The sequence below is a fragment of the Populus trichocarpa genome, chromosome 6 (assembly GCF_000002775.5).
Source record: "Populus trichocarpa isolate Nisqually-1 chromosome 6, P.trichocarpa_v4.1, whole genome shotgun sequence".
Taxonomy (NCBI): Eukaryota; Viridiplantae; Streptophyta; class Magnoliopsida; order Malpighiales; family Salicaceae; genus Populus; species Populus trichocarpa.
Genome location: NC_037290.2, coordinates 16305120 through 16324099, shown reverse-complemented (window position 1 = coordinate 16324099; position 18980 = coordinate 16305120). Strand labels below are relative to the sequence as shown.

The 18980-nt window shown below is 32.5% G+C and overlaps 1 protein-coding gene and 1 pseudogene across 1 annotated transcript; both read left to right on the top strand.

Annotated features, from left to right (window-relative positions):
• The first annotated feature begins 372 nt into the window (after window positions 1-372).
• On the top strand, window positions 373-5678 carry LOC18100480 (homogentisate phytyltransferase 1, chloroplastic-like; annotated as a pseudogene).
• Window positions 5679-9510: 3832 nt separating this feature from the next.
• LOC18100479 (lysine--tRNA ligase, cytoplasmic) lies at window positions 9511-15787 on the top strand. The gene is made up of 17 exons (XM_006381721.3): window positions 9511-9702; window positions 9803-9878; window positions 10086-10157; window positions 10269-10434; window positions 10533-10626; window positions 11094-11179; window positions 12272-12387; window positions 12461-12523; window positions 13096-13221; window positions 13321-13603; window positions 13696-13792; window positions 13884-14040; window positions 14523-14666; window positions 14773-14841; window positions 14924-15067; window positions 15223-15274; window positions 15528-15787. The coding sequence occupies exons 1-17, from the start codon at window positions 9653-9655 to the stop codon at window positions 15542-15544; spliced, it is 1812 nt and encodes a 603-aa protein (XP_006381783.3). The 5' UTR covers window positions 9511-9652; the 3' UTR covers window positions 15545-15787.
• Window positions 15788-18980: the final 3193 nt, after the last annotated feature.

Here is an 18980-nt window from a genome sequence, read left to right as displayed (position 1 = left end):
TCCAATTTCAGTCCCCAAACTTCAATTTCTTCTAATTAACACCTAAATTGACTTCAAAAAACTTATTTTCCTTGGAATGAAGTCCTCGATAAAATTAATTAAGCCTTCTAAAATCCTCATTGAGTCCTTACTCATCCAAATTTATATTTCTTTACCCCAAATAAAAATATTTTCACCAAATGGGTCTTTTTTCAATCAGAATTAGGTAGTTAATTTTGTCAATTTTATACATTCTGGTCCTCCAACTTTTTCACTTGTCATTTTGGTCTGTCACCACCTTTTAGGGTTTTTTTTTTTATGTGTATCCTCTTGTATTTTTGGATTTTATTTTTCTATTTTTTTTCTTTTCTTGATTTTTTTGTGCGATGAAAAATGGGTAATAACAAAAGAGATCCAAGGAGTTAGAGCATTGCATTTCCAATCTTTTCTGTAGCTTATTTTGAATTCACTGAGTGTGGTCTTCCCCTATGTGATAATATTTTGATAACAATCTTCCTTTCCTATTCAAATGATCCACAATTAAGTATCTTCAGACCTTATTTTAAAAAATAAGGTATCACTTCCACAAAAAAGAAGAAAATCTATAGGTTGTAAGGTGACATATAGTGAAGAATGGGTAACAATTATTGGTTTGTGTTTGAGAATTTTAATGCTATCTTTTTTCTACAGCATCTGCAGCCTACTGTGTGTAGCTCAATTTGCATTCAGCTTTCTGGCATCAGGCTTTAGTTGTTGGTGGACAGAGGTTTAATCATTGCTGAATTTAGCAAAGTTCTAGGTTGTAGTGGATACCATTGTTGGCTGAATCACTTCTCAAGCAATAGAAATATGCTAATGATGTGTGGTTTATAGATAGTATTTGTAAACACTCCAAAGAAAGCTCAGGGAATCAACCAGTCATGCTTTAGTTTCCTTGTTCTACTGAGCTTGTTTAATTTTGTTTTCAGTGCAAGTTTAACAATTACAACAACAATTTTATGTGGCGCCTTTGTTGTCAAAATGGGGCTATTTGATTTTAGTAACAAACTGCTGAGCAAGGGATAATTAGATACTTCAACTCTTACTGTGGTTATAGATAAATATGACAAGAAGTTCATGAAATTTCCTAGAATAGCTTATTTTGATTATTAAATATTCTCTGTTTCCTAAGATTTAGTTCCTAGGCGGAATAAAGTTAAGCATTTGTTTTTCAGAGGTAGATTGTTCTGCTAGCCCATGTTGATTGTTTCCAGTTTTCTGATTTCAACATTTTTACCTCTAATTACATGCTCACTTTGCTCCTATATGACCACAATTTCATATTGTTCTGATTGCCGGGATAATCCATAGAAGCAGTTCAAGATTCCAGTTGCAGAGCATGGAAGATCCTTGAACGACAGAATGCTGTTAGGTTTCAGCAGCATCATAGTGGATGTACTGTGATAAAATCTAAAATTTACCAGGAAAATAATGCTAAGTTCTTAGTGCATGCTGCCTCTGGACAACCTCCTGAATCTGGACCTGAAAGCACTTCAAAATCTGTAAGAAGTACATTAGACGCTTTCTACAGATTTTCACGGCCTCACACTGTTATTGGCACAGTTAAGTCAAAGTTTGTCGTACAAATTCAACAAAGGTTTAATGATCATTGTATATCGTTACCAGCTTCTAAGAATTTTGTGAATCTGATTCACCTTTCGATTTAAAGAGCTCATTAATTGGCTCTGATAATCATAATCATCATCACCCTTTATTTATTTGTTATTTTGGTGTTGCAGGCTGTGGCCGCTGCTCTCATGATGAATATTTATATTGTGGGCTTAAATCAGTTGACTGGCATCGAAATAGACAAGGTAGCTTTGCTTAGCAAATCATTGTAACAAAACGGAAAGCTTTCAGCTAATAACTGAAGACACAATGGGAAAGTGCTGCAAGGATCAGTTGTTTGCTATCTTCAAAGATCTTCTTTTGACTTCATACCAAATTGATCAAATAAGGAAGAATCAGATAGTTTAGCTGTCTCTCTTATTCATTTTCCATCTAGTTTTCCGTTGTTATATTAGAAATGCCTACAATGTTCACCCCAGCAAAATATGTTGAACTGTTATCATTGCAGGTTAACAAGCCATATCTTCCAGTGGCATCGGGGGAGTACTCTGTAAGCACTGGCGTGATGATTGTTACATCTTTCTCCATCATGGTATCTATATTCAAGAATATTCTTATTCATAGATTATTACTTGCTTAAAGTGGTGGATAATCCTTAATTTTTTATATTTGTGCAAAAAAATAAATACAGTCCTGTCTCCGCTGTATATGTCTGCCCAAAATCACACTAGGAAATTAGTGAATAGCTCATGTAATCATGGTTAGAGTGGTTATTTTAGTGTTAGTTCAGGCCAAATGTCAAATAAGCAGGTGGAGAGACCCAAGAACATGCACAATAAGGCTGTGTCAAACTCAACTAACATGTGATTGCTCAATATGCTGTTTGAGAACTGATTGCTTAGTAGAGAGCATATGCAAATCAGTTTTTCAAGATTTTAGTTATATGTTTTGAAATATCTAAGATTCATTATATTTTTCTTTCTTCTTTCTTGTTCATGGATCTAGTATTACCCTGTAATAGTAAATTATCAGTTATAACATGGCGAGTTTCTCTTTCCACTTGGAATACTCATTCACTGCATCTGGAGGATTCCATTGAAAATGCTAATTATTTCCTTTTTTCGAGAGCTTTTGGCTTGGATAAATTGTTGGTTCGTGGCCATTATTTTGGGCTCTTTTCATCAGTTTTGTTCTTGGAACAGCATATTCAATCAATGTGAGTTTGTCTAACTACAATTGCAGATTTTCATCCACATATGCAAGCTCATCTTTATATTCTGTGCGTGTTTGTATATTCTTTCGCCACTGCTTTTTGTTTTTTTTTCAGGGTTCAAATATTAAATAACTGTCATTGTATCTATGTGTTATTTCAGCTGCCACTATTGAGATGGAAAAGGTTTGCGTTCATTGCAGCAATGTGCATCCCAGCTGTTAGGGCGGTGATTGTTCAACTTGCCTTTTATCTGCATATGCAGGTACTTCTTTCCTTTGCATATGGAAAGTAACTGGAAAGATACCAGATACATAGAATTAAGGGCCTCCAAAACACCATTATGGGGCTGTTCCCTGCACAACACTGTGTGGCAGGTTTCACTGTGTCAGTGCTTCAGACTGTTCCAACTTCAATATAACAAAAATGACAGACAGTCCTTGTTGAATCGATTGTTGTATTCATCAATTTTCTGCTATGTATGAGCATGAAAGATTTTAGCTTTGGAGTCATGTTACACGGTCTTGTACGTTTTAAGTGCCTGATTAGTACTCTGCCTGTTTCCAGACCCATGTGTACGGACGATCACCTTTCTTTTAAAAGCCTCTAATTTTTGCAACTTCATTTATGAGCTTCTTCTCAGTTGTTATAGCACTATTCAAGGTAAATGGTATTTATTTATTTTAATTTAATTTTAGTAATAGGGGAGGAGTCAAGGCAGAAAACCTTCTAGTTAGCTGTTTGTATTTTGCACTAGGTTTGCCGATAAATGTGTTGCTGTGAACAAATTGTACATGCAGGAGGATATACCTGATATCGAAGGAGATAAGATTTTTGGAATCCAGTCCTGTACAGTGCGTTTGGGACAAAAATGGGTCAGTTTAGAACATATTATACATTTTCCAAATGGAGAACTCCTAGCTAGTAACCTTTGTTTTTACTGATGTCTCTTGGCCATGCCTGATTTACTTAGCTCAGGTATTTTGGACATGTATTTCATTACTTGAAATTGCTTGTGCTGTTGCCATTCTGGTCGGAGCAGCAACTTCCTACAATTGGAGCAAATGTATCACGGTAGCGTTCTTGCTTCTTAATGTATGCAACTGACGAATGTTAGCATGTATAGATTTCCCTTCTTCTGGAGTGCGTTCAGTGATATAGCTTCCTTCCTTGTATTGTTTTTTAAGGGGAGAAAAAATGACTATGTGTTGGGACACATGTTTCCCCAAGTCGGCTGAAATGATTATATAAATCTTTATTGTTAAGCATAAATCCTGGTTATAACTGGCTTTCCATGTGAGTTCTGAAACTCTGCATGGTTATTTTGAATTTCCTTTGCTGATGGCTTCCTTTACAAAATGGCAAAATTTGAAGCTTTTAGAAACAGTTGGTCCGGCATGAATTATTACCAACTGTGGATTAACAAGGAGACTTGGTTTACATTTTATCATAAGCTTGCATGGGAACGAGGGGCATCTCATCTAATGAAAGGTCTGAAACCTTCAAATGGGATGTTGGCTGGATGTCTGCATATTATTTATAGGTTCATAAAAAGGATGATGTAGTTTCCTGAGACGTTTTTCTAATTTAATTTTACTGTTTCTCGTGTTTTGATTCTAACACGCATTGCGTTTGGCCAGGTATTAATATTGGGTCATGCCATCTTGGCTTCAATGCTGTGGAACCATGCCAAATCTGTTGATCTGAAGAGCAAAGCTTCAATAATTTCCTGCTATATGTTTATTTGGAAGGTAACCATCTACCATCTACCATCATAGCTTGTGACTTCAACATTGCAGGAAGAATGCAAGAAAATAGACGACTAAATAAAACCAGTAAATTTCACTCCAAGTAAATCAGTGAATAGATAACCTGTTTATTACTTTATTTAGCATGCAATGCTTCTCAATGCATGATTTCTGTAATATTTTCTTATTACCATCTTGAGTTTCATGCAGTAGTCATATTTTCACCAATCATTTATCAATTCCATTCATCTTTTTTAAATAATTCAATCTTTATGTATGTATATTTGAAATTATAGTGAATGGTGCTTTTCAAAATAACTTTTTACTAGAAAATACATCAAAATAAAATAAATTATTAGATGATTTTCATAATCATAATCATCATAAAACAAAAAAAAAAACATTAATTAGATGTTTTTTCAATCCAAAATTACTTTTGAAAAGCATCTCGAACACTCTAGATGATAAGTAATCGGACTGTTTATTCTTGTTCAGTTATTTTGCTGGATAGTAAGTTTGAATTCAAAATCTGATGAATATGCTCCTTCATTGCTTCCTGACTAGATTGAGTTTGAGTTTGCATACAAATCTGGAAATCAGAATTCTATCGTGTTGATATTCTCTCTTTTCCATTCCTTTATTTTTTCTTATAGGATTGTTGCATGTATAGACTTCTTAGAGAAGTGCTGCAAGACAATTAAAAGAAATGGTGGCCACTCTGGTCCACATGGAGAGCTTGTTTAGGCTGGTCCATTTTAGAGATCCTACAGGCCTGGGTGCTGATCATAGATCATTCCCGGTCATTAATCAGTATTAAGAGTGAATTAGCAGACAGTAACACAAGCTTTACACCGTTACATGGTGATTATTCCGTTTCTTAAAACTAATTTCTTTTTAACATTTGCCTGTTCCTCTGGCAGCTATTTTATGCCGAATACTTGCTCATACCACTTGTAAGATGATGATGCCGAGGATTCTAGGAAGTGGATCATTTGCTGTCCGAACGAAACTCGAATTAAGATGCCATAAGGTATTGCATGGCCTGGCTGCTTCTGATGAGTTATGAAATGGAATTTTGATGCGGCTATATAGAAAAACCGATGCAGAAATGTAATTATCATGCAACGAGAACACCAAGCTGTTGTGTTCTTTGATCATGTAATAACGCAAGGACTTGATTCAATCTTGAGTTTCACGCTATCACTTGATTTGGGCCACCACATGGTAAAAATAGTTATGAGACTAGATTTGAAGCCTCATGCTATATACCATGGGACTAATTAATTTTTTTAATATAAAAAATATTTGGGTGATGCATATAAAAAAATCAATAACTTGGATTATAGATCCAATTAAGTCAAATAAAATTTTATTATTTAATTAAATGATAAAAGAACAAGCAATAAAAATAAATAGATTGAATTGACCCATGAGAACACCAACGAAAAGGAAAAAGCAACAAAGTTTAATTTCAAGTCAACTCAATATAAAAAATTAAAATTAGAAAAAAAAAATGACTCGAGTCAACATAAACAAGTATGTCAAATCTGCAACCATGTTTCTAAGACTAAGATAATTCAAGAAAAAGCAAACAAAACAAAGGGTGAAATCTAATTCTCAACTAACCAAAGGTAACAAAAAAAAAAAAACACACACCAGCAAATCGAGTATGCCTACGAAACTTCGTGGCCTGAATCATTTGAATGAGATAACTCAATATAAGGAAAAATTATGGAGTTCAATTTTAAAACAACCTATTGTCGAATGATGAAAGTAAAAAATATTAAATTAAAAAAAAACCCAATAAAAGACTCGAGTCAACTTAGGTTAACCCGTTAAACTCGCGATCCAGGTGATGATATCAGGATTACTGAATAGAAAGGAAATTGAAGAAAATCATGAAGCCCAATTAAAAAAACTAACGTGAAATGATGAAATTGCAAAGAAAATCAGTGTAAACAAATAAACCCTAAAAAGAAAGAACAATGTTAACTATGGTTAAGTTTTCAAATCTATGACTCGAGTCATGAAACATAAAATCTCCCATGACAAAAAAAACACAGCCAAATTCCTAACCAACTCCGTGTCAAAGATGAAATAAAAAAATCAAATTTCAAAAGGATCTAAAGCGAAAAAAACACTAATCAAAAGAATGAAGACTGAATTAAAAATAAAAACAAATGAGAGAACATTTTCATTTTTGGATTAAATGATAAAATTGAACAAAAAAATCAATTTCACAAACAGATACAAAACTAAAAATAACAACTAAAAGAATGAAGACCAAATTTGAAATTGAAAAATAAAATAAGAGGACAACATGCAACTTTTTATTAAAGGATGAAATCGAAAATGATTTGAAATTTTAGAGAAGGATCCAGAAAAAATAGTAATAAAAAGAATAATGATCAAATTTAAAATGATAATAAAATAAGAAGACAACTCTGAAATTTAGAATGGTCAGCTCAGATTTTAAGAAGAAGAAAAAGAAAAGAGAGAAAAAAAATAAAGAAAATGCTTCTAGCGACATACCTTTGTGATTACATCAACATGTGTTGGCCCCGATGGAAGAGCATGTTGTGCCGTATCCATCATCACCACAGAAGGCCAGACTTGTCTATCGGATGAGCTCGCACTCGTTTCTAGAGTGTTGCGACCTCCCCCACTATATAGCGCGTGCAATACATTCACCAGTCATTCTTATCTTGCATGTTAACTTAAGCCCCCCATGTTTGTTTTATAATCAAATTTGGTCCATAAAGTCCTAATTGCTATAAATCAACGATGTTTAAACATATTTTGACAAACCAATATATACCAAGCATCAAAACTTATACTCAATATTGCAAGACCCCTATATATAGAAAAATAAAAATAAATTATCCAGTCAATTCACAAAATAAAAAATCAAATATAGAATGATCAAATTAAAAAAAAAACAAAACACCAACCAAAATAAAAAAAAGATACATAAATATTTTTCTTGTCCAAGCAAATCAATCCCTAATGGCATAAAATTGAAGGCACTCAAAAATTTTCAAAGCTTCAAATTCGATCATTGAAGCTTCAATTATTCTAAATCAATAAAATTAAGTTTTATTTTGTAAAATCAAATATTAATTAAATAACAAAATATTTTCTCAATACCGCGAGTTTAATCACCAAACACAAATTATTGCAATGTCAAAAGAGCAAAAAAAAAAAAAAAAAAAAACACAAATGAATAACCAAATTGGAAACGTAATCCACAGTAATCTTTGAGAGTGGTTAGATTAACTTGTCAAGCAGAGGCTTAGGTGTTTTTTTTTTTAAATGTTTAAAGGCGCTGTTACTATCCTGAATGCGAATGCAGATTCTTGCATGTTTTTAGAGATTGTCTTTCATTCTCCTAAAAGAGTATTATTCAACAAATTGTTTTGCGATTAGAGATTAGATCTATCTTGATGCAAAGCAGTCAGAACTATTTCCTGTTGCAAAACTGTATAACATTTAGCGAAAAGAACATTTAATTTTAGTTAAATTGATCTCTCTAAAAATAGAGTTAATTACACCAAGTCTCTTATAATTTGTTTATTTTTTTCAATTTGATTTAATTTGGGTTTTTTTTTTTACCATATGTTAAAAGTGGAATTAAAAGTGAATTAAACTGGCATTTAGAGTAGAAACCTTTAAGTGAGCATTTGAAAACGCAGTTATATCCGCGTTTTTAAAAAAATAATTAACTATAATTATACTTTTAAATAGCCCTTAATAGTTTAAGAAGGGAAATTGTCGAGGAATTGAACAAGATGGGAGTTGCGTATCATCCACCATAGGATTAGAAAAATGAATCTATCAAAAATTAATATCATCATCTTTTTTTACCTTATAATAATAATAAAAATAATAATAATAATAATAAATTTAGTCACTTACACTTGTTAAAGAAATACTAATAGATACACTGCTAGTCATCAAAGTTGACAATCCGAATGAAAAAGCTTTTACATTGTATTTCGAGGGAGATAAAATATGAGAGAATTTATTGTGAAGAGAGTATGGGGGAGATAAAATTTCTCATTTCTGTTCTCTTCGTGAAGAGAGTCTCACAATTTGGAGTGTTTTTTTTTTTTTTTTTTTAATTTTATATATTTACCCCCGTCTTAAACCGGGAAGGTGAAAGTTTATAAATTAATTAAGATATAATTTAATCTATATATTAATAATTTATTAAAAATTAATTTATCTAGGTATTCTTTATTTTCCCCCCCAAAGCATACATATATTATGAACTGTGATTATATAAATACTATCTAATTACTGAATTATAAATTATTATTCTATATATTTACTTAACCAAAATAAATTTATAAATATAATTAGTCTTATTACATAAAAGTCTCGAGTCTATCCATTTTTATAACAAACTAAAATTAAATTATTTTTAAACTTAATTAATATATTTTATAAACATTAAGTCAAGCTAAAACATTAATAAAAAAAACATATAAAATATCATAAATGATAAAATTAGATACAATGGCTTCTCATCACATAGGTATAAAAAAATCAACTTCAAAGTTGTCGAATGATGAGTAATTTATTGAAAATATTACAAGAAATGACATAAAAAATAAAGTTAAATCTAGAAAAATTAGAGATAATATCTAAGTAGACATTAATTCTAAGAGAAGATAAATAACATTGAAGTTACAAACTCTTCCTAATTGGGCTATATATATAATTTTGATGATTATTAATTTATATTTCAGGTGGTACATGTATTTTTTTAAATAATTATCTCAGAATTATTAATTTATCATAAAGTCCAAAGTCAACACTAATATAAAATATTATTTAATTAAAATTATTAATTTATCAACGTTATACTGTAATTTACCTTATGTTTTAGATTCTAAAAATGAAATCAGATAGATATCCACAATTTTAAATTATTATTCTTTTTAAAAAGAAAAACCTCAAATGAACCCAGACAGAGCCCTTATCAAAACCCTAGCTATCTAAGGTAGCGTTATTACCACAACAATAACTAAACACCACCAGTCAGTCGCCCCCCTCACTCTATCGAACAGCTGAACTGCGTGCCTTGTCTCTGTCTGATTTAACAATGGAGGAGACCGACGCTTCTGCTCCCGGCGATAAAACCATAAGCAAAAAGTTAGTCTCTCTCTCATTTGTTTTCACTGAAAATTTTGTTTTTTATTTTTTTTCAGTGATGGATTGATTGTGGCTTTTGGGTATGTTGTTACTCTTGTAGTGCACTGAAGAAGGAATTGAAGAATAAGAAGAAAGAAGAAGAGAGACGCCAAAAAGAGGAAGAGAAAGCTAGACAGGTCTCCTTCCTTTTCTCTTCCTTCCTTTCTTTTTTTTCCCCTTGTAATGCTATTGAGAATTCATTTTCTTTTCAAATATGGAATTAAGACATTACCTTGTGATTTTATTTATTTATGCTTGTTTTAGTCTAAACAATTATAATTATTTATGTTAATTTTTTTTAATTTTTTTATTGTGTCTTTTGACAATGTTACTCAATTTTGCAGGCTGCTGCCAAGGCCAGCACCCAGGTTCAGAAATCTGCAGCGGCAGCCGATGATGAAGACATGGATCCCACGGTTTAACTCTTTTATTCTTGCTTTATCTTGTTTGCACTTGATGAGTATAGAAATAAAGTCTTGTTAAGGTTTAATTTTTGAATTGGTTTCTTGTTTTGATTTTTGTTACAGCAATATTATGAAAATAGGCTGAAATATCTTGATGCTCAGAAGGGAGAAGGGAAAAATATGTACCCTCATAAGTTTTTTGTTACCCTGTCCATCCCTGAATATATTGACAAGTATGGGGGGTTAAGCAATGGAGAGCATCTTGAGGATGTCTCTGTGTCTTTGGCTGGTAATTTTGAACACAAATACTTTTGCTCTATTGTTTTACGTAATTCTTTGTTCTCATATTTCATTTTGTTGAATTTGTTTATTTCCGTGTTTTACCAGGTCGAATAATGAGTAAAAGATCTTCCTCTTCAAAGTTGTTCTTTTATGATCTGCATGGTCTTGGTGCTAAGGTCCAAGTGATGGCTGATGCAAGGTATCTTGTGATTTTTTTCCATATGTTTGTTTGTTAATTGAAACATGTTCATGCTTAGTTGTTGCGTTTCGTCAACATACTTCTAAATGCAAACTCATGTACTTGTGTATTATGTCTAGCATCCTTTATCTACTTCATGAATACAAACCACAATTTTTATTGATTTTAATGCTTTTATGTTATACTTTTTTCAGATCATATGCATATCAGATCTTTGTACAGTTGCATATAGACTGTTTCATACATTCACAAGTCATATTGAAGTAGAAGTGCGAATTTATATTTTTGTTATTTGGCACTGCCATACTTGCTTTAGGAGTTAAATTATTGTATTGTCCACCCCATCTAGATATCTTTGAGTGATTTCTTATATGCTACTGTGTCTCCCAACCCCAATTTTCTTTTCTATTCCTTTCTTTGCTTCATTTCTCATTCAAATGGATAAATTTTCATTTCTGTAATTTCAGCAAGTCAGGTTTCGATGAAGCAGAGTTTTCTAAGCTCCATTCCAGCGTGAAGCGTGGTGATATTGTTGGTATCACTGGATTTCCAGGTTTGGGTTATTACAAGTGTTAGTTAATATGCTGTGCTTTCCCATTTATCTTATATTTTCAACAAATAAATAACTTAATGTGAGTCATATTTCACCCTCTATATTTGTACTATCAAACAGAATCTTTTTCTTTGCCCTGACCTAATTGCAACTGAAGGTCCCCCAATAGCTATTGAACATTGTATCAAGGTTCATAGGGGATCCAACTCTTTCTTGTAACAAAAACTGTGTTGAAAACTTGTAGTGGTTGATTCTTTATGATATTTAGTAATCATGATAAGAAACTGGACCTCAATTGTGATATAGCATTGTTTAAGCCGTTCCTTCCGTCTTCTCTTGCTGTGTATGTGCATGCGTGCAGCTGCACATGTTTCCATGGATATGCATACTTGTAGAAAGCGTAGAATTAAGTCAAGGAAAGTACATGAAACCTAGTTTAGAAGAATTGCTAGTCAATCTTCAATGATGGCCTCTTTCACAAGATATCATTGCTGTTCGATGCATATCTCTATGTGCGTGCTAAAAAGCACAATTTCTTGTGCACAGTGAGGTGAGAATGGATAGCTGCACTTGTAAACATCTCCAAGACATTCAGAATATTTTTGGAAACATTTGAGATATTACCATCTTCATTGATAAAGAATTCAAGCTGAATCTTATGACAATCAAACTAACCAATATCTCAAGTTTAGAAAGTGTAATAAAAAGTCCAAACTCTCTGTATATGACAAGTATATTGTTATTGTGTGCATGCTTGTGCATTGAATTCTGCAGACATGGGAATTCATTTGTATCTTTCTATCAATGTACCAGTAGAATAATCAAAGATAGATCCAACTAAACAAGACTTGAGAAGAGAGAGTCTTTTGCTGTATGGACCATTTTGATTGTTATATTGAAGCATTTCCAGAAATATTGCTCCTTTCTGTCCTATTTGAAGTCAGAATGAATTAGTAATGTTTTCTGGTGTCATCTTGCTAGAGATGCTATGCTATACTGATTTTTTGTTAATCTTTTTTCCATCTAAAATATAGACCTGCTAGAAAATTAATCCTTTTATCATTTGTAATGAATTCCTTTCTTCTAATATAGGAAAAACCAAAAGGGGAGAGCTGAGCATCTTTCCAACATCTTTCATGGTTTTATCTCATTGTCTGCACATGATGCCCAGGCAGAAAGCTGGTCCTGGCTCGGATGCTAGTGCAAAGGTTAGAAACTTTTGTTGTTACTCAGTTGTTTTGAGCTGAGATTATATTGTGATGGAATTATGTTGTTCTACAGAAATCTGAGGTTTGGACCCCAGGATCAGTCAGGAACCCTGAAGCATATATTTTAAAAGATCAGGTATTTACCCTAAAGAAATTAGTCTGTTTTAAAAGATAAGGCCTCTTATCTTCTCAGATATTTGTTAACTGTTGTATGAACAAGTCACCCTAACCAAGATCACCTTGTTGTGCTTGTCAATGACATTTACTGCTTGAGTGATTAGTTTTGTTGTCTATATTACTGTCAGACTGGAAGAATTTTCCTACAAGGGATAATGGATGAAGCTGACCTTTTGGTTAATGCTGGCGATAGTTAAATTAGCCTTACAAGTAATGATGTCAGCTGAAGTTGCATGACTAGCTGTCTTGTAAAGCTTGAATATTGGCTCAAAATAGTAATGGAATTGAAACTATGGAAGTGTTTTCTTGAGAATAACACAATAAAATCATTATATTTTTTTTTTAGCTCTGGGAGGAATTTTTTTGTGTCTTGCTTTTATTCTCTGGTGACAGAATATGATATTTTTGGGAAACTGATAAGATCATGTTTTCTGTTATTTCTAATCCATGATTAGCATCCATGGATGGGTCTTAACAATTTCCTTTCCCTCTTTGGAGTGGTCATTTATTTATTTTATTGTTTCATTCTAGGAAACACGTTATCGTCAACGATATCTGGATCTAATGTTGAATTCAGAGGTTCGACAAATTTTCAAGACCAGATCTAAAATCATTAAATACATACAGAACTTTCTTGACGATCTTGATTTCTTGGAGGTCAGTCTTCTATTTTGTTGTTTTGAAAGCTTCTACCTTGATTTTTCTCTCTCATGTAATTATTTCTTTCTTGCTGATTATTTCAACCTTTGTATTCAGGTTGAAACACCAATGATGAATATGATTCCTGGTGGTGCTGCTGCTCGTCCATTCAAAACTCATCATAATGATCTGAACATGAAGCTGTACATGCGCATTGCACCTGAACTCTATCTTAAAGAGTTAGTTGTTGGTGGACTTGATCGTGTTTATGAAATTGGAAAACAATTTAGAAATGAGGGTATTGATTTGACACATAATCCTGAGTTCACAACCTGTGAGTTCTATATGGCTTATGCTGACTACAATGACTTGATGGAACTCACTGAGAAGATGTTGAGTGGTAAGAGTGAATGTTTGGTTGTTGCAAAATTCTTTTTTCACACTGGTCTCCCACTTTTTTTTTAACTAAAATACTTGTATTTTTTAAAACAGGCATGGTCAAGGAACTTACAGGTGGCTACAAAATTAAATATCATGCAAATGGGCTTGACAAGGATCCAATTGAGATTGACTTTACACCACCGTTTAGGTCGGTGAGATGTCACTTTTCATCCATGGCATAGTCTGAACTCTTGACAGCATTTGTGGATGATGGAAATAACAGTTTTTAACTGTTGCAGACGGATTGACATGATAGAGGAGTTGGAGAAGATGGCCAACCTCAATATACCCAAGGACCTTTCCAGTGATGAAGCTACCAAGTATCTTGTGGCTGCATGTGAGAAGTTTGAAGTCAAGTGCCCCCCTCCTCAAACGACAACTCGATTGTTAGACAAAGTAATTCTTCTTCCCCATCTCTTTGTTTAGTCAACTGTTAGATAAATTGTCTAATCATGAAAGGGAAACATTAGAAAGTGTTTCATTCTATTTGTGTTCTCATTCGTATCCTACTGTTTTCACTTGTGTTCTCATTCATATCTTACTGTTTTCACGTGTGTGTGTTTGAAAGCATTTCATTCTATTTGTGTTATCATTTGTATCCTACTGTTTTCACATGTGCTCTCATCCATATCATAGTTAGTGCGTGCAGACGTACACGTTCGTGTTTAATGCTCCTTTTTTGGACACACTTGATTGTTCGAATCAAATTTACAGTTTGGTGCATCCTGTGTAAATAGAGCATACTTATCATGTAGCATGTTATATTGATGTTGAGTTATTTTTCAAGGTCAAAGCTGAGTTTCTTCAAGCATAAAAGGACTGGGAACTTTCTAAGATTCATGATATTGTAATTTTTGGTGTTTCTTCTGTATCCGCAGCTGGTGGGACACTTTCTGGAAGAGACTTGTGTAAACCCCTCCTTCATCATCAACCATCCTGAGATTATGAGTCCGTTGGCAAAGTGGCATAGATCGAAACCAGGCTTGACTGAACGCTTTGAATTGTTTGTCAACAAGCATGAAGTATTTTGCTCAACTACATTATTCATGCTTGTTGTTTCTTTTGATTTATCTTCTACTTATGCCCTGACTTATGCTTGTATATGGTTGATATTTTGTGACCGAGCAGCTTTGCAATGCATACACTGAATTGAATGATCCTGTGGTACAACGACAACGATTTGAAGCACAACTGAAGGTAACATTATCATTTTGCAGTTAGTAATTTTAGAGTAATGACTGGAAATTATGCCTTACAGCAATTTGTTTCCAAATTTCAGGATCGACAATCAGGTGATGATGAAGCAATGGCTTTGGATGAAACATTTTGTATGGCTCTTGAATATGGATTGCCACCAACTGGTGGATGGGGACTAGGCATTGATCGGTTAGCTATGCTGTTAACTGATTCACAGAATATAAAGGTTTGTGCCATATCCCCCCCATGTTTTTTTGTTGTTGGTGGGGGTGTGTCCTTATGTTTGCATGCCAGCGCTGGCTCCCACACTAGTAGCATGTCACTGTGGGGATTTAATTTTCATCTATTACTCATCGTTTCTGCTTGCTTTTTGGGTTGCAGGAGGTGCTTCTCTTCCCAGCCATGAAGCCTCAGGATGAGCCTCCTGCTAAAGGTACTTGTTCTCATCTTGACTCGCATTGTATTGTTGCTTTCTTTAATTCCTCTTGCATGGTCACTCCTTTCTTCTCAGCACATAGTATTTTCACTGCATGTAGCTTGAATGCCACTGCATTCATTTTTCTATTTCAAACTACCCAAAAGGAAGCATAATTCAATCCTCTTGTAGACTAGAGATACGTGTCAGTAACACTTTGTTTTGCGTAGTGCTTAACATTTGTCATTTAATCTTATTTTTGTTACTGCAGCTACTTCCGGTGTTTGAAATTTTGAGATTTGCAGTAGAGGTGTCTGTGCTGTCAACTTTTTGTAGTGTTTTTTTGGCTCCAAACTGATAATTATTTGGATTTGTCATCGGACACTTGCCGCAGAGGAGGGCTTGACAAGCTACACGATACTCATTAATTATAGCAGATGTAGTTTTGTTTCAGTTCTTGACTGTGAGTTGAATGATTTGGAGATTTTTTTAAAAACAAATCTATTTTGCGGTATAAAAGTCTCTTGTGCACTGACGGTATAAAAGTTTCAAGAGCTGCATCATATGGAACTTCGTGTTTTTGGTTGATGGGTAAAACTAACCGTTTAAGAACATTTAAAAACTCCATTAATTATCCATTTTTTTAGGGATATAGAGCATATTAATTATTATCTCCTTAAATCCTGTAACTTGAGAATAAAGTTACTCAAGTGTCCTTTTTCTATTTTAAATTGGAATATTCACCTTTACATTAATTCTTTTCTTTTGGCTTTTTTTCTCCTCGACAAATCCACCGAGAACTTAATTTTATCTCATACTTTAACGTGCTGACTATCAGCTTTTAATTTGAAGAATAAATAAAAACTATTATAGGAAATACTAGAAGGCGAGGGAGCTCAATGCTTATAACTCATCTCACATTTTATAGTGATTTTTTTTTGGTCACCAAACTTCTTTGCTTTTTGATTGCATCCTTATGTAGCTAAATTGAAGGTGAATTGTTTTTTTTTTCCCTGTTATAGAAGGGTAAAATTGAAAGTTTGGGATCAAAATAAAAAATATGGACAAAATAGATGGTCATTTTAAAATTGAATAAAAAAGTTGACTATGGTTTTAACATACCAATTTTTTGTCCCTGTACCTTTTTCAAAATTCATTTATGGTGTAAAATTTTATTTTTCTATTTTTTGGTTTTTAGGTTTAGATTTAGATAACATAGAGAAAATCACTGAATTATAATAATAAATAGAATTTCAGTTGATAACTATGATGTTTTTCACCATGAAATTGCTTTTAGATCTAACGCATAAAGTTTTTGGATTTTAAGTTGATTTTTAATTATAATATAGAGAAAGTCATTGAATTATAATAACAAATAGAATTTCAATTGACAATTATATTGTTTGAAGAAAAGTTTTATTAAGATGTTTTTTCACCCAGAAATTGCTTTTAGATCTAACCCATAAAGTTTTTGGGTTTTAGGTTGATTTTTTATTTTAGACTGTTTTTTATATTATTTAAAGACAGATGATTTTATTTAGTTTTCTAGAGTATTTTTGGGTAAAACAAAAAATGATTAAAAATAGATTTTTTTGGATAACTTGATTTTTTTGTGACCTCTAATTGTTGGAATTTGGAAAGAGTAGGTGATGCGTCGCCAACTAATTTTTTTTTTAAGTCACTGGCCATAAAAAAAAAGAAAAAAAAGTTTAGAAGACTTAAGTGCTTGAGCTGCCCCAGGCCGCATTTCTCAACCTTTTATTTGAAGGTCGAGGTGTGCTGGGCCAACCAGACCTTCATGCATGGGCTTTTCTTTTCTTTCTTTTTTGTTTATTAGATTTCTCCCCAATTTGATCAATCACAATTAGATCTTTATTGATTTTTCTTGCCAAATTTATTTTCAATTTCATCCTTTAATATTTTGTTGATTTTTAATTGGGAAACATAATTTGTTTCGGTTTCATCATATAATTAAATAAAACTTATAAAAAACCTTAGCGAACCAAATTGAGACTATGTCCCGAGTTATGAATTTGACTGGTTAACTTCAGTTGATTAGGAACTGAGCTTTATAATTTATTTCAATTTGCTTTTTATGAAATTATTGAGATCTCAAATAAACATTCCGACATTGCATTGATGCTTAATTTTACAATCAACTAAAAAATAATCTCAAAAGAAAAATTTAAAACCTGATGAGTTACATGCTTGATGAGTTAGGTCGCGAAACCCTGATGGATCCAATAGGGTGTCGTCTCAATGTTTTTTTAAAATCAATGTCAACCCTTATTAAATTTTTAAACCCGTGACCCAGATCATTAATTAGACCATAAGCACCATTTCTGAAAAAATCATGAAACTCTATTCCTAATCAATCAAATATTGAAGGATGAAATTGAAAAAAAAAATTTAATTATACAAAAGAATTGAAAAAGAAATAGCAAATAAAAGAATGAGGATGAAAATTAAAATACAAAATAAATTGTATCCTTATTTAATAGGTGAAATTAAAAAGAAAAATCAATTTTAAGAAAGGAGAAAAAAAAAACAATCAAAAGAATGAGGATCAAAATTGAAATAATTAACACAAATAATTTTTTGATTTAAGGGTGAATTGAAAAGAAAAAATAATTTAACAAAAGGCTAAAAAAAAAATCAAAAGAATGAGAATCAAATTGAAAAAAATAATATATAAAAAGTTTAGATTGAAGGATGAATTTGAAAACAAATAAAACTTCTACAAAACATCAATAACAAAAATTAGAAATAAAAAAAATGATGACTGAAGTTGAAATACCAATAATAAAGAGGGTCAAGCTATAATTTTTCAGCGGAGGAGAGAGAAAAGATGAAAAAAAAGAAAAGTCTATCGGTGACAAACCGCCTTACAATATTGACACACACCACATAAATAGGAAGAGGACAAAACGACATTTCCAACAATACGGTGGAAGGGTATTTATGGATGCTGGGAGGCGCCACACAAAGTGAGGGGGCACCTGCTATGCGCCTACACTTTTTCCCACTAAACTAATATTTAATCTATGTAAAGACTAAATTGCCCTTTATAAAACCGGTAACAACAAAAAAAACCATAGTGAAAAGACCAAAAAGCTCCTCATGTTTTAATTTTATTTATTTATTTATAGGGTAAATTTGTTATTTTACTATGTTTGAAAGACGAATACATTTCCCTGATAGTTTAATTTTTTTTTTGACTTAGGGTAATTAAATCATTTTATTGTGTTTAACAACAATTAAAAAAATACATCACTCCCAATCAATCCTTTAATAACTAATAGATTATGAGCCCCTAAATTAGTTTTTGTGAATTATCAAGTGAATCATGTTATTTGGCTAATAGTTTTCTTGATATGGGTTGGCGTGTTCTAATTAGTGTGAACAACTAAAATTAGCAATATTTTTCTCGATATTAGTCTTCCTTCTCCATAACCATCAAGCTAGTTCTATTAGGAGTAGTTTCTAGATTGAATTTATACTGTTTCAAGAAGGCGTCTGCCAAGTCTTTTCATTTCTTGATCATGATATTGTCTAGTCTTATATATCAGCTCAAAGCGGATCCAATGAGACTATCTTGGAAAAATTATATCAGCCTCATATCATTATGGATCATTTTAGCCATCTTGTTGTAGTATGGCTGGAGATGGGTTTTTGGGCATTCTAATCCGATATACTTGATGAGTCAATGTAGGGATAAAAATAA